Consider the following 16,614-nt stretch of genomic DNA (forward strand, 5'->3'; position numbering starts at 1 on the left):
TTCTTCTGTCCCTTGAATGTGGACAAATACCTCAGTCATATTAAGATTTCTGTATAAGCAGGAGAATTATGTTTTCTGACTTATTCTATGGAACTTCTCTTTCCATAATGTATTTTCTTGTTGGTTTAATGAGAAGCAGCAAGTTAGCAGGCTTTCAATTAAAATCCCAACTCAAAGTTAATCGGCCTGCAAGTATTACTTAGGAATATTTGTAGAAATGAGGATCTGGAAGATGAACATTTTGGACATCTATTTATTCAGTGATTCAGAGTGATACATGAAGACTACTATAAGTAAAATTAAAAAAAACCTGACAAAACTGTATACAAAAATGAAATTCATAAACAGTGCATATTACTTCAAAACATGGGCAGAAAAAGACTTTATTTACTCCAGAGAACTAGTTTGATAAAATGATAAACAGGCTCACACTGCAATAATAAAATATTATCACTTAAGTTCCCTGTTCCTGCACAAAGCTCACTGCAGAACTGGGACTATTCATAACATTAATTTTTATTTAGAACTGTTTAGATTTTTACAAACAAGAAAATTATTCTAGGAAAAATCTGTAGATCCTATAATATGCTTATCTAATAAACATAAGAAATCTACAAATGTATTCCTTTTCAGGGGTTTCTGAAAAATTTTTCCTCAATTATAAAACTATAGCTTCCAATCCAAAGCAAGAAATTACGTGGACAGGAAATACTGTCAAAGTGAATGAACTGTCAGAGGATCTGGAATCCAGATGCTAGCCATTATATAACAGTAAATATCATTGATTCTTAATAATTTAGAGAAAAAAAGCTACTAAAATAAGAGCATTTTGTTATACCTTTTACTTCTGTGGAGATCTGACCTAAAAAAAAAATAGCACTAGCTTAAAAAACATCCATTCCCTTCCTCCCTTCAAAAAAGTACGTTGTTGGAGCTGACAAGATTAAAATAGCTGAGTTAGTTATTTTACAAAACAGTGGCTGCAGATGTAACTTTCAGGTTTATTTGTCATTTAGTCAATAGCAGACTCTATGAACACTGTATCAATGGGACATTCTTTATGTTTTACTTTCAAGGGAAGCAGCAATGACTTGCCCCCAAGGAGGTATGCTCCAAAGGAGCAAATTTCACCCTGGCACTGATCTCATTTTCTTTCCTTCTGCATGTATCTACTTTTATCAACTAAGCCTATAATTTAAAAATACAGATACCAGCTATGTGAACTGTAAAATCTGTACTCAATAATATCTCCTTTGTCTACGTGCAAAATTCCTAATGTCTCTAAATAGTATGTGACATAGAACAATGTGTTTGTACATTATGAGATTTGTTCAGAGTGAGGTTGTAAATGTGAAATGTGCTAATTTTGTGAATTTGAAGTAAGATGCTAATATAACACATAATAAAAATGGTCCTTGATGGTTAGTCTATGCTTGAGGGATTCAGTGGGAGGAGTTCATTTCTTAAAAGAAATAAATGGGTAAGAAACTGGAAAAGGAAACAAAGGTAGAAAACTACAGAAAAGGACACTTTCCCCACCTCGCAATGAAAAAGAAAAAAAGTGTTAAGAATATTTTACTTCAGCCACAGAAAACCCAACATTCAAGAGCTAAACTTCCTGGGGAAGCATATGTTGGGGCATGGTAAGAGCAGGCTGCTTGCTGCAGCCCTGGGGAGCCAAGCCTTGTATCAGGTCTGGGAGGTCCCCTCCGGCGGACATGCAGAGCAGTATTGCCAGGGCCCAGCGGGAGCTGCGTTTAGCTCTCCTAAGACCCAGTCTTGCAAACACTTATGCACATGAGTAATTTCAGCTGCCAGAAATCAAATTATTCACCTGTTTTAAGTTCTTGCAAGGGTGGTGTGACATCAGGCCCACAATTGTAAATGCCAGCCAACAGGATAAAATGGAGGAAACTACCCTGTTCTTCTCCTTATCTAAGCAACTTAGATTTTGCTGTATTTTTCTTTCCCAATTTTGACTGGAAAAGGCTACAGCTGCAACAATTTTTTAAATTTCTTCACTCTTACAATTTCTTTCATAAATGAATCATTGCAATTATCGCAAGCATATGGTAAAAATCACATGGTTCAGGGGTGAGCTGTGATTTTAAGACCTTCTAATACTTCATAGTGATTTCTGTTATGAGGTAGGACATTTCTCAGAGACCAATAGTTTTGTCACGTCTCTGAAACTGGATGAAGGCAAACAAAGGAAAATGAGAGAAGACACTGACAACTGTCAGACCATTTGTATCTTCATACTCTTCTGCACTTAATTTGTTTGTAGCTGATTTGTTGAATTTAAGTTCTGGAGAAAACTGAATCTTCTAGCACCTTTGTATTTACTAAGTATGAGTATTATTCTGTTATCATATGGATCACTAACCAATGTCTGGTGTTCATGATTTTCTAGTTGCATTGCTCCAGAACATGCAGGTTTATGACTTAGTATGTGATCTCCATGAGCTGGAAAGACTCAAAACATATGGCAGATCAGATGTTAGGCTTAGGGAAAATCAAAAATTAAACTGTCTCAGAGCAGCTGAGAGACTGCTTTGCTATATATTTTATGTGATTTGTGTGTGTGTTGAGGGAGATGTCACCTAGGGAAGGGAATCGAAGAAAAAATAGCTTTAAAAAATGAACTGTTTGTATTATCACTTTAAACTTTAAAGTCTGGTCAGCTAAAAGCAGATGTTGTGAACTAAGATGGAAACTTGCCTGAGGCCAGAATCGAAGAAGGCATTCTCTAATAGTAAGAAGTAAAAATGCTTTCTGGTTTCAGAATTTATTATAAGCACGGAATGAATGCTTATTGTATGCTTCTAAGAACAAACATTTCCCCACTTTTATTCAAAGTACTGAATAATATTAGAGGCTTCAAAATTTAATTTCAGATAATGAGTTCATTAGCAACGCTGATTGTATTCTAAGCTCTTTATCATGCAATCTTTTGTTATTCTGTGCTGGCTAACATCCTGTCATTTTGGAATCAGGAATGAAGTGCTCTTTACCCTTGGCTGTCCGCCCAGTAATTAGATGGGGAGGTGGATTAAAGCATCTAAACATGTGGTATATATTTTGAAATATTGTAATATGATACAGTTCTGATGCGAGTCTTTTTAGGGTTAGAATAATAAAGGAAAGACCTCATATACACAGAATTGTAAAAATGAGCATAACCTTTACTGCACGCCTTTAATTGATCTGGGCTTGCACAGTCTGAGAGAATACACTTACATTATGTAAACATACAATGTCTAAGAATTTGAAATGGAAAGTTAAAAATTAATATTTTCAAGAAAAAGAAGTTGATTAAATAAAAATTATTTATGTTAAAATCAATCAATATTTGAGAAAAATCTTCTGTCTCCTTTTCATCTATTTATGTATGAGGAAATACATATTTACAGTATCTGCCTCTATAGCATTTGTTGAAGGGCAAGAAGCTTTGAACCAGCTTAAAATTTAGTCTTTCTGAGACAGTTCTGCAATTTCTTTTATATTTACTAGTTCAAAAGCTATGCTTTAATGGCAAATCCAGAATTATAAGTTGCAGTATTTGTGGAAAAAAAACAAACAACTTTTTTTCTGCATTTTTCAAATAGTTTACATTATATTGTTTCAATTCATATAAATTGTTTGAGGCAGCTTCTTTGCTCTAGTTCAGCAGCAAGAAAAAAAATATTTTCAGAAATACACTAGAAAATATTTTAAGGATCAATATTTTCTGTATATTTACTTCTTCCTGTAGGAGTCCTTTTTATAAGAGTCATATGGTGCAGGTAAAAGTGAGTAAGGCCTTTTCAACAGAGAGAGCAATTCCCAATAAATCCATGTTTGGACAAACTCTGAATCTGGCACCAGTGGAGTCCTTCTATATCACTTTTTTACCGTTTTAAGGAGAATTTAGCCCCATCTTCTCCCGCCGTTTTCAGGATTTGTGCGTGTAGGTCGCCTTCCAGGTGCTACGCCCGGGCTGCGCCTCAGAGGAAAGGCGGCCGTGGCAGAGCGCGCCCGGCGCCCTCCATTCCGTGGCAGCGGGAGCCCGCAAACCCCGCCGCGGCCAAAGAAAGCCGGAGCCGGCCCACTCCCGCCGACTCTGGAGGGCGGCCCTGCCCGGGGCCAGTGCTGGGAAAGGACCAGGTGCCCATCGCCGCCTCCCGCCAGCTCGGCTGAGGGGCACTGACCGCGCGGCGCTGCCGTGACACCGCCTAGGCCCCTCTGTTGCCGCCATTTTGCGCGGGGGCGGCGGGAGGCGCTGTTGGTGAGGTGTGCGCGACTCTGTCAGGTTCTCCTTTCTCAGTCGAGGGAGGAGGGCGGGAAAGGACCCTGACTGTGAGGGTGGCCTTAGGGGGCTGGCAGGAAAGGGGAAGGAGCGCTGTGAGACTGGGGATGCTCTGTGCCCCTTCAGGGCACCTTGTCCACGGTTAAAAGCGAGCAGTTGTAGTTTCTTTGGGTTGGCACCCCGGAAGGTGGCGGCCTTCACATTGCCCCCCCCCGGAGAGGGCACTGAGGTGAAATACAGAAGTCTTGAGGAAAGGATTGGGTTTTAGCAGGAAGGTGAAAAGCAAAGGGGCTTCAAACCACAGCAAAACCCCTTGTGGCATGCAATGTTTGCAGTAAACTGTTTCTTAAAAGAGGTACATGAGAGGTCGTTGCTTACAGGGTTTGGCAAAATCTCTGTGTGGATCCATGATCTGTGCTGCTTCTGCAAACACCGACTCATTTCTCTCATTCAGCTGTACTGAATATGCATTTTCCCTGTCCTGTCAAACACCATTGAGAGTATCGAAAAGACCCTTTGGTTCCTGTCCATCTTGGAGATGTGTTTTGCCTTTTTTTTTTCCTTTTTCATTTTCCCCCCTTCATTTAGAAGTCTGAGAGACTTTTCATGGTTTTTGAGGGGAGTGTCCCAGCTGATGGCCAGCGAGCAGGTGGATGAATGCAGAACAGCATAAAGGAGTGCTGTGCCATGACATCTCCTATCATTTTTATGCACCTCATTAAACTGGAATTAATTGAACCAGTCTAAGAATAAATGACATAACAGAGAGTGGGGGGCCTGGGAGATTAAATATTATGAGTAACAAGGAGTGCTCAAGGGTGGGAATCACAAATCCAAATTATTTAACCGGGAGTTGCATAATCATAGATTGAAGATTCCCCAACTGAGGCATGAAAACCATTTCCTGCTGGTGTACAGTGTTTGCAGCTCCTTGGAGCTGATGGAGTGGTAGTTACTCAGTTGGATAAGCACTTAACATAGATAATTATTATTTGAATAGCTACAACTTGATAGTACTCCTGATAGATGCTTGCTGCTGCCACTGCTGATAGCCAAGCCTGAGAACTCCTGTTTTCGATTACTGACATTAAAAACATGTGAAAGAATGGTGACAAAATTAGTCAGCTTTCTTAGATTCATTAGTGTGATTTCTGAATTCTGAATTTATTAGTTGAAGGAAAAAGTGGCAAAACCTGATGGTGGGGGAATGGCAGAAAGTGGCAGAAGTGGTGTTGCAGACTTATTCTTGAAAAGGAGGGTAAAAAGGGCATTGACAGATTTCTTGTTTGAAGTTCTAAAACCCATCTTCACTGTGTTCACAGACAGTTTTGATTATATGCTCTATATTCTGCTAGTATTGTGAAATGTTTTCTGTTTTAAATGTGAAACATTTCTCTGGAGTATTTTAAGTTTTCCAGCTTCTGTGGAAGAAAAGTATTTTTAAAATTTTCAATTCACAGCTGACAGTATATAGTAATTAAGTAAACTTAATCCTGTTTGCAAAGCAGTCTAAAAGATTTTCTTCATATGATATTAATGAGATGCTGGAGTACACAAAATGCATAATCTTTGTTTTATTTCTGTAGATGAATAAGATCGTTTGCTTTGTTATTTTATCACCAGATTTGGCCTTTACTGAGTTTTATAAACTTTCTTGAAGTTGATTTGGTATTTTACCATTTGTTTCAATGAATCTGAGATTTCTGACTCATAAAATCTTTTCTGTTGTATTCTTTTTGTGAGATTGTTTGCATTTTGAAGTTGTCCTTAAGCAAAATTAAGAGCTGTGAAACTTCTCAACACACATAAAGAAAACATATCTAATGCCTAGAGTTGGTGCTAAATGAAAAATATTTAAATTAATTGGAGTATTTTTTAAATGGGTGTGTATGATAAATAATTTAGAAATAATCTCTGGTCCTGATGTTTCAGAACACACCTGTTAATAGCATTAGGGAGTTGGGCCCATACTCCAGTCATCTAGGTAAGCAATTTGCATATACGTTAAAAAAATCTTATTTGCTTGTAACTTAAAGTAATTGTTGGGGTTTTTTTTTATTATTCTTAGAAATTAAATAATTTAACATAAACTTTATTTGGATCTTCATTTTTACCCACTTTTTCTCCCCTGATATGTCTTTATAATGTAAATGTTGTTTAAAGTGCTGTCCTACAGGATTTTTTGGTCATAAGTAACAGGAACCATATTTTATCAGGAGAGAGAGTATCTTTTTGAAGAACAATTAAAGATGCAGGCAAGAGCTGTAAAGGAAAAAAAATCTAGACATTAAGTATTGGCACTTATAACTAATAAGCTTTCTGCTATTTACACAGGTTCAATTATAGCAATTTCAGTTTCACAGTTCCTTATGCTGCCTTTTGCAGATTAAGAGACTTCACATTTGATCTAAAAATGTTCAGCTCTGCAGACCTGGTCTTTTCATTGGATGATTTATTTTATGAAAGACCAGATACAAGACAAAGGTAAATCTTTATTGTTAAATGTATATTATTGTTTTCCAAGTTTTTCCACACTCTGAATCATTTTACAGCAGATTTTTTTTTCTAACTCCCTTTTCTGCCTACCAGTAGAAATATGGGGCTAGATATTTCCAGGTTCATAACCCATGCTTTGAAATGTTTTTCCAAGTACACTGACGTTTGAATGATGCAGGTGTATCTTAGGGCTATAAGAAATATGAGTTAGCAGAAGTTTTGCCTCTTAAATTTTCTGTGATTAAAAATCACATGAATTAAAGAGGAGAAATGTTAGGTTATTTATGATCAGTGATTTTGAGCTGGATGTGTGGAGGGGGCTTAAAGAATGCTTTTACCTTATATTTGTGTGTTAAAAATAGGTATCTAGAAAATGAAGAGCCTAAGTTTTGGTGTATTGCACCTGCTCCAGCTATTGCTGAAATTCCAACTGCAGAGGAGTTACAGAGGGAGCTCGAAAAAAACACAGCCAACACTCATATGGGTAAAATATATTAGAATAGAATCATTTAGGTTGGAAAAGACCTCTGAGATAATCAGGTCCAAGTGTAAACCTAACACTGCCAAGTCCCAATAAACCATAATATTTGCCATTCATCTTGAATGGCTTAATAAATAATTAGCTTGACAGATAATTGATCCCCTCTCTTAATGCTGTGAAATATTAAATATTATAGGTATGCAAATATAGACAATATATTTTAGTTGAGAGTCATGGTCTTGGATGGTTTGGAGTATTAGCGGTCCTCTGGGTACATACAGGCTAGAAGTTTACTGTGCAAGAGTGGGCAGGGTAAGAAGTATGATCAGAATTTCAGCTACTTCACATTGTTCCATGAAATATCATAACGCAGTGGGAAGTAGCTGTAAGAGCATAATGCAACACAGGGATCTGATGACCTGTCTTGCACCCAAGGAAAATAGAGTTTATATTAAACTCTATTTCAAATTGCTGTTCAGGAGGCCAAATTTGAATCTGGCCATTAATTGCTGCTGAGTGGAGTCTTCCTTCCATCTAGACATTTGGGATCACCTTAAGGAAATGTATTTTAAGGAATTTGGTTGCTTTATCTCTGTCAACTAGATTTCTACATTTCTTAGCTGCTGTGCTGACTTATGATACTGTCTATTGAGGAATTGTGCTGTTAGGGCAGAGGGGTTTTTTTCTACTCTATGCAAGAGCAGTCCCATTAAGAACTGCTCATTCAAATAAGCTTTCTGGTGTTTGTAGAATTAAACTCTTTGGGTTATGTCACAAACTGGACATTGTAATTTTAAGTTTCTAGATGGATACCACTGAAATTAATAGGCTGCACAATACAGCTGTTCTGTAATCTCGTTGCATTCAATTGCTTATTTCTGCTCTTGCCATCCTTGCATGTTCAGCTAGATCAGGACACAGATCCTACTGAGAACTAACCCAGCAAAATGTGATAATTCACCAAGAGGACTATGAAACCAGCCTGTCACTGACTTCATTCTGAGTTTTGACTGTTGAGGCTCTAGGGTTTATCTCACAGCTGTTTGTAGTAGGAACTTCAAACTTGGTCATTGTGTCAGTTTTTTTAAAAGACCATCTTTATTCTGGGATAGGGTGAGAAGTTTCTATCTTACAAACTACTTTGTTGTTCTGAGGAATAGTTTTGCTCCATTACCTTGTATAGAAAGCATAGAAAGTGACTATTTTAGTAACTTTTTAATTGACAACAGATGCATTGCGTTCATCAGCTTGAGTCATAAAGTATACACTAAAGTTCTTGCAGTAAGATAGAAATAACAGTTCATATAATGTAGTTAATTTGGCTTATTATGTGGAAGATATTTAGTAAAATGACTATGAATAGGAATATGAATATTAATAGAAAGAATACTTTATTGGTTTTGTAGGAGGGGGAAAGCACCAGAAGTTTGTACAACAATCTAAGAGTAACACTGAGGAAGTAAATAATAAATCACGAGCACCTGTTCATTTTGATATAGTCTCTGAAAAAGAAGTCCTCCAGTTAGGAGAAAGAGAGAAAATTAGTTTTCAGGATGAAAGTCTGAAAATTGTTTAATTGTTTCTCTTTTCTGACCAAGTTAAATCTAAAACAGGAACAAGGGTTTCTCAGCAACCTGGTGCAAATTTTTTACAAAATAAAATATTAAGTAATTTTCCGGAAAACAGTGATGATGAGAGCATCCATTCAACATTAAGAAAAAGGTACGTGTCTAGTCAATTCTGATAGTTTGTCAACTGTCAGAATCATATTATTAGATACATTTGTTAAATGCAAAGTTTTGGATCCTTCAACTGAAGGTACTTTAACAGGGCTCCAGACACTAATTCTTTTCAGTATAAGGAAAAAATATGTTTCCTTTTGGCAGTATTTCAGTACTGTAATTAAATGTGTCCTGAGCTCAGCCTCTTTTATGAGAAAAGTAAAGATGAGATTTGTTTCTTTAATTTTAAATAAATTGTTACATAACAAAAGTTTTTCAAAATACTATTTTGAGTTCTTTATCCACATTGTAATGAGCGAGAAGGCTGAGATCACTTGCTTTTCAGAGCAGAGGTCAGCCAGCCAGGAATACCTTGAGCAGTTCTCAACATGATTTCAGTGCTTCCTGGGAGGAGAGGTTTTACAGATAAACTTCTCTTCTATGCTCAGCTCTTCTTATTCCTTAGAACCTGTATGTCTCTATTGGTTTTAATTATGCTGAGATTGACAGTTAGTCTACTATTGGGATTCAGAGCCCATCTGGACAGGTAGTTTATTCTTTCAAGTTCTTTCTGGAATGAAAGTAAAGTTAAAGTGTATCTTGAAAGAAGTCTTCTTCAGGTAGAAGAGTGTCATATTAAATAAAGTTAGATACAGACTTTTCTTATGATTGTATGTTACTTGTTCTGCTTTTAATACAAACATAAATATTTTTCAAATATTAGAGAAACTGTGTAAGATTACAACAAACTAATGAAAATCCTGGGTCTTTTGCAGCTTGTTTAAAATGCCTGGTTATGTGTACAAAAATACAGAATTCAAAGATAGTTCTATGGATGTGAAAGAAATTGATACTTACTTAAATACAAGTGAAAACATGGAAGAAGTGAGAAAAGAAGGTTTACGGAGAAATAATCATCATGTTCCAATAAACAAAGACTCAAATTTTACTCTGTGTAGGGTAAATGATGGGGACATTGCATCTAAGAATGGAATTAAAATGAAATCATTTTCTAATGCTTCAGAGATTCTGGATATGACAGGTAATTATTATTACTCTGTTTCAAGAAAAATGGTCCACTGCTTGTCTTTGGTATATAATAATAATGTATATTTGTGATCTGAGGTTGAGTGAAGAACATTTTCCCACCAGCTCAAGGTGCAATAATTGGTTAAACTTAATAGAAGATATTGCAATTTTATGGAACTTAATTGCAGTGTTGTTTAATATGAGCTGGGTAGACAATTTACGAAGAGTCACATTTTCAAAAGTGCTAAGTCATGTAAATCTTTTTGAAAATGTCCCTTCAAATTATTCCCCTAAACAATTTGAAAAAGAGCAGCCTCGTGCCTTCATGTGGTAGATAGTCTCATCATTTGAAACCAGAAATTGAAAATGGAATGTTTATTTGTGATGTGGCTCATACTTGTATCTTTGTAGAAATGGAGTTTAAATAGGAAAAATCTGGAAAATGGAGGAAAGTGGTGAGAATTTTGATGAAATTATAAAACACTTGTTTTAGAAAGTATTTTTGGTTTTTAATAGTTTTTAAATATATGTGGTTTATTTATAGACTTTTAAGCTTTTTAGGACAGGGATTCATTGCATCTGTAGAATGTACCTTGTCTACCTGGCTAACTACTACAGAAATACAGAATAGAAAAACAGTTCTAGCAGAAAATTGCTGTGCCTTAGAATGCAATTTGGAGGCTGGTCAGGAGTGGAATTCTGACTGCCTTCCAAGCAGTGGTGGCTAGATTTATGGATGAGGGGAGAGCAGTGGATGTCATTTACTTTGACTTCAGCAAGACTTTTAATAAAATCACAGAAAGGTTGAGAAACGCTGTATTCCACAACAGTCTTGTATCCAAATTAGGACATTAGGAATGGATGGAAAACTGCATGGGTGAAAAAAAAATGCATAGTCAGGCTCAGAGTGTGGTGGTTAATGGGTCGCACTCTACCCACATGTGCTTGCGACAAGTGGTGTTCTGCAGGGGTCTGTCCTGGAGCAGGGGGCTGCCAGGGGATCTCATGAAATTCAGCAGGAACGAATGCAAAGTCCTGCCCTAGAGAAGGAGAAGAACCCCTGGGGTTCCCCTGGGATGGACTAACTGGAGGCAGCTCCTGGGGTCTGGCAAACAGCTTGCTGAACGTGAGAGAGCAGCGTGCCCCAGCACTAACGAACACTGACAGCATCCTGGGCTTTGCTGACAGGAACAAAGCCAGGAAGTTGAGGGAAGTTATTATCCACTTCTTGGCACTTTTGAGACCACGTCTAGATACTGCATCAGATTTTGAGCCTGTGGTACATCCTTAAACTGGAGTGAGTTCAGCAAAGGACCACTAAGATGGTCCTTTAAAATGATGAGCTTTTGACCTCCCTGTCCTATCCTGTCAGTTCCTTCTGTATCTCCTGGACCTTGTTATAGCCTTGCAGCTCCTCACAGAACACAGGGCTTGATTGAAAACAAATCTGGTTTTATAAATTTACTACTTTTATTTCTTTAGGAACTACGGGAAGAAACTTGGAAATGTTGAGGGCTGTTACCGAAATACGTATCCTTGTATTTTTTGTGTCTGATTTACTAATTTTATTACAATGCTGTTACAAAATCAGTGTTTCATTTGTAGCCATAGGAACTCATGTATTATGCTGCAATAGTTTTGATTTGTAATGTAATGCTGGGAATCAGATGATGAATAGGTGTTAACCCTTTGGACTTCCGAAGCGAGAATGAAAATAGGGCAACTTATAGATCTCTACAGATAAATTGCTAAGCAGATTTATTCTTATTTTAAACATTTAAATTTTATCCTCAAAACTGTTTAAAATGTAAAATATTTATTTTGCATAATATATATTTCAGACCAGATTTTATATGCAAAGACACATATACACATATACACTTTAAATAAAGGAAAGGTAAATTAGTATTTAGGTTTAGTAGGGATACTTAATCTTACTTTTTGTCACACTTTATCAGAAGAAAATAAACTTCACATATTCCTTATAGACCTATATTTATGTTGTAGTGTGCATACCATGTATTTCCATACTTTAGGCAGATTTTGCAATATTTTTCCTTCTTTCTCCTGCCTTGAACCCATAACATAATTAACCATCCATCTATATCTGTAAAAGTTTTTTGTTGCCTTTTTTACACTGTCTTTTCAATATTTTGTTTCTAGTAACCTTTCAAATGGTAGGTTAAATAACAGGAAGAGGAAATGACTAAATTTAGGCAACTTAAATTCATGTGAATAACTTTAAGGAGCGTCATAATTTCTAAAGTGAAAAGGACTCAGTTGTTCTGATGTCACCAATTACAGATAGTCAATGTTCTGCATTTTGAAAATAGGTCACTTATTTAGAGAGGCAATTTTAGAGAGGTCTTTAAAAAAAAAAAATCCTTATTTTCTTTAGTCTAGTATTACTGCTTGTACTTACCCATATTTTAATGTTTATATTGAACTATTTTTATTTCTTGTTTTACTCCTTTTTCTTGCCCTCTTTATTTAGTCTTTTAATGTAACATCAATCTGAGGCCTCAGCAGTTCATTGTTCTTGTTACTGTTGGTGATGTTTCTGACTGTGTGTGCATCCTCAGCCTGATGAGATGGTTACAATTAGTCTGCTTGTGTGGATTCAATGCAAGTTCAGACAAGGATCAACTCACTCATTTGGATTTGAACAATACTGTCTTTCCTTTTACTCATATTTTCGATAAGAATGTTGTTGTCTGAGGAATACACAATAGTAGCAGCTGAAAATATCTTTAAAACCATGGTCAGCACGAAGAGATTGGTGAATTTCTTTGCTGTTGTTATGACTGGACATACAATATTATGCTAATTAATTTGTGTTATATTACAAATATAATGTGACCATTGACACTTTAGATATGCTAGTAGGAGTGCTCTGCTTGTTCTTGTATCTGGTTTGCAGTGTAGAATAAAGCTTTTGTCACTTGCAGTTTCACATTCCATAATTGTATGCTGTTCCATGAAGCCTATGCTACCAAAGAGGTTCTTGATTAATAGTATAATCGTGAGACCTCTCAAATAGATAGTGGGTTTTTTTTTTAGTGAAATGGAATATATGACACACCAAGAATCTAAATAAAGCTACTAAATCATTTAATAGGTTACTTTCTGATAATTTTTACAAGCCTATATCAGTGAAAGATTGTTGCATATGTTTTAAGCTTGCATGTAAATTACGAGGAAGAGATGCATTTAATGTTCTAAAATAAATTTTATAATTTTTACTCAATTGTTTTGAATTCCTTAATGCTGTCAAGCGACCCAATTTAGAAGTATTTTTAAGGAGTTCCCATATTTTAACTATGCACAGTCTAAAGCTTTGGATGATGTAAGTATGAAACGTTAGCTGCAACTGCAAATAGTACTTTGTAGATAAATTTAAATGATACTTCGATATTCAGAACTTAAAAGGGGTTAGAAAACTGTAATATATCTAGAAGCTCTTCCTGGAATAGTTGATCAGGGTTGTGCTTAGCTGGGAGAAGAGACCAAAAGAACTTTATAAAATGTTTTTATCAATTTTAAGTACATTTGTGTGAAGATGTGAATCATATGTGTATTTATACATACAGATTGGTAATATTTTTTAAATTATTTTCACAGGAAGATTAAGAAAAGTAAAATGTTAGAGAAGGTTATCCTTTTGGAGAAGTGATGCTTGTCCATGCCCTTTTTATCAGCTATGCTCTTTCTTTAAAACCTAAAACTTATTTTGAAAGCAACTGATTTGAAAATACAAACCCCACTTTTGTGATTATTGAAAACTTAACATTCTATTAAAATGACATATACTCAACAATGTTGGAATTTTGGATGCAGATTGAATTACAGAAGGAAACCAAATTGCACGTTGAATTACCTCTTTCTGATGAGCCTGCGTTTGGTTGCAGTTGGATATTGGTAGTGATTCTGTATTAATGTAATTTAAGGCTAGATACTAGGGTTTTTGTTTGTCGAAGAACAGTAAACTTCATTATATGATAACCTTAGATGAACAGAATCTCATTTACGTTTCTGTGCCAGATGTGTAACAGATGATGTTCTTTCTTTTGCTGTAACTGAAAGTTCACATCTTGTACAAAATTTTTAGAGGACTGCATAGATCAATGTAGTAATAATTTCCTCGTGTCGTTTTCCCCTAGACAGTGCTTTTGGAATGTATGAATAGGTACAATGGATAGCTGTGTTATATTTACTACTTTGCAATTCTTTCCTAGCTTCTTTATACAGATAGGAATTTTGTGATTTGTGCTCCGACTGGCTCTGGAAAAACTGTAATGTTCGAGCTAGCTATTACCAGATTACTTATGGAAGCCCCACTGCCTTGGTTAAATATTAAAATTGTTTATAGTAAGTATTATGCAGCTTTAAACATTTTGGTGACAGCAGTAGAAAATGTGGAGATTTGAAGTGAATGCTTTAATATTGAAAGGAAATATGTTAAGAAATTGTAACCTACCTTATTCTTTAAAAAATTATTTCTTTTAGGATTTCTTCATTTGTGATACCATTGTAACTATTATTAGTATTTAACAGCACTGTGTAATTATAGTGTTCAGTATTGCCCATATGAATAAATTTAAAATCTTGTAAAGAGTTTGTCCTCTAAGAAGGTAAGATGTACACGAAGAGGGAAGAAGCAAAGGAAACTAAAACAAATTCTTTGTGGCAGAGCCAGAAATCATGCAGTATCTTTTGTATGCCTCTCTGTTGCCCTGAGATGAGGATCAAATTTTCCAGTGTTCGCTTACCTGGCAAGGTTTCATGCTAACCATTGCTTTCTGTTCAGAGGCAACAGAGCTGGGGTCTTCATGAGTTTAATTGATGTATATAGGAACTAATGAAAATACTTTAAGATAGTTGCAACAATTACACTTTTTTTTCCTTTCCTTCCTGGAGAATTGAGTTCATATCATGTAAATCAGGTTAAACTGGTGGCTTTGTCCCAGTTTTAATTAATTCATACAGTGATACATTTGTGAGTCTTGCTGTTAATGGTTAATCTTTATATTTACAAAAGTTTCAGCCTAATTATTATTTTAAAATTCCAATGTGCTCAAATTCTTACAATACAGCTAGAGTTGATTTACAGTTTACTGTGTATTTTAAACAGATCTTTTATAAACAGGCATGTATAATAGTTTCTCTGTTAGCAAATCGAGGTGGAGCATTTCAGTGTACTGTAATGGTTTTGATTGCCTCGGTAGAATTGATACAAATTGAACGGTTAGAATTTTCAGTAAGGAAGCCGTTACCTGTTGGTGGAATTAGATCTGCTGAGCTTTCCAAGTTTGACAGTGTTAGAGGAGATGTCAGTTTTCCGAATGTTGGAAGAGATTATGTACTAGTTAATCAGATTATGTAGTGCAGAGTGTGCTCTGGTGCCTGGTTGGTCAGTGACCCAATGTTTGTGAATTAGCTTGCAGTAGCTGTGTAAATTAGTTATTTCCCAGTATGGCAATGATTAGTGAAGTTTTGGGAGCAATCACTAGCCTCTTGCATTCTTGCCTAGTGGAAGATTATTACTTTTGCAATTTTGTGAGTTACTTGCTGGTGACTTAATCAGTTTTCTGGACCTAATGATTTCCCCTGCTTTATAGGCCACTGATTTGAGATTTTACACCTCTTTCTGAAGAAGAAACGGGTTCATTAAATCTCTTCATTTTAGGGATCACTTGTCAGGCCATATGAAGAAATTATTCATGTTGCAGTGGCTTTAACTAGCCTAGAATGTAATCACTGCAAGATTTGTTTTATTCCTGCTGTTTTCAGATCATGTGTAGATCACTTCTTCTTTCACTTAAATCACTGCATTCTCCATGTGGATTATCCATCCAATATAGACTAGTGTCTATAGACATAAAGACATATATGTAGGCATGTGTTGCTAGTATCAGTTCTTGTAGAGAATTGCTTCTGATTTCTAGAAATCAACCTCCATCTGCAAAAGTATAGTATATATCCTCATGAAAAAAAATATGAAGAAATAGATTGTTTTAGAAGTCTGTTCATGAACCAGCATCAGAACTGCTACCTGCCATGTTACCTGCTACCTGCTGTGTTAGCTGCTTGGGTATGACCTTGACTACACTGTGTATTTGGTTTAGATAGATTTTTATTTCTTCTGGTATTCTATCTCTTGCTTGTGGGTGGTTTCTCATTTATAACCCCTCTTCTGCCTGAATACAGAGTGCTCAAATAATTCTGAACTGGAAAAAGATTGGTATTTGTATGATCTTCCATTAAAAAACATGTCTTTTCTGTAATTTGTTCAGTCTGTGAGACCTCTGATAGCTGAATGATTGTTTCCATGTAGAATTGAGGAAAAAGTCAGGATTATGAGAGGGCATAAATAACCTTAATTAACGGTTCTGTTCCTCATTGCTGATAGGGAAGAACTGGGACCCAAAGCACAACATTGATCTGTGCACATGGAATAGGATAATAAGGATAACAATACCAGTTACAAATTCTATGGTTCTGGGAGCAAAGCTGAAAATTAGGGAAATAAAATTCAAGAAGATATCTTAAAAATTTATGCATTTAGCATCTTTAGCAATACAGTTGAAGATCTGGTTTTC

The 16,614-nt window shown here is 35.9% G+C and overlaps 1 protein-coding gene across 1 annotated transcript in view; it reads left to right on the top strand.

Moving 5' to 3' along the window:
• Nucleotides 1–6,701: 6,701 nt before the first annotated feature.
• The window catches only part of HFM1 (helicase for meiosis 1), a 37,285-nt gene continuing 27,372 nt past the window's right edge, over nucleotides 6,702–16,614 (top strand). The window contains exons 1-5 of the mRNA XM_086753789.1: nucleotides 6,702–6,772; nucleotides 7,147–7,268; nucleotides 11,498–11,545; nucleotides 13,291–13,361; nucleotides 14,251–14,383. Of these exons, the coding sequence (XP_086609915.1) occupies nucleotides 6,702–6,772; nucleotides 7,147–7,268; nucleotides 11,498–11,545; nucleotides 13,291–13,361; nucleotides 14,251–14,383 (445 nt within the window). The remainder of the gene's footprint in view (nucleotides 6,773–7,146; nucleotides 7,269–11,497; nucleotides 11,546–13,290; nucleotides 13,362–14,250; nucleotides 14,384–16,614) is intronic.

The sequence above is a fragment of the Chlamydotis macqueenii genome, chromosome 8, assembly GCF_036417535.1.
Source record: "Chlamydotis macqueenii isolate bChlMac1 chromosome 8, bChlMac1.mat, whole genome shotgun sequence".
Taxonomy (NCBI): Eukaryota; Metazoa; Chordata; class Aves; order Otidiformes; family Otididae; genus Chlamydotis; species Chlamydotis macqueenii.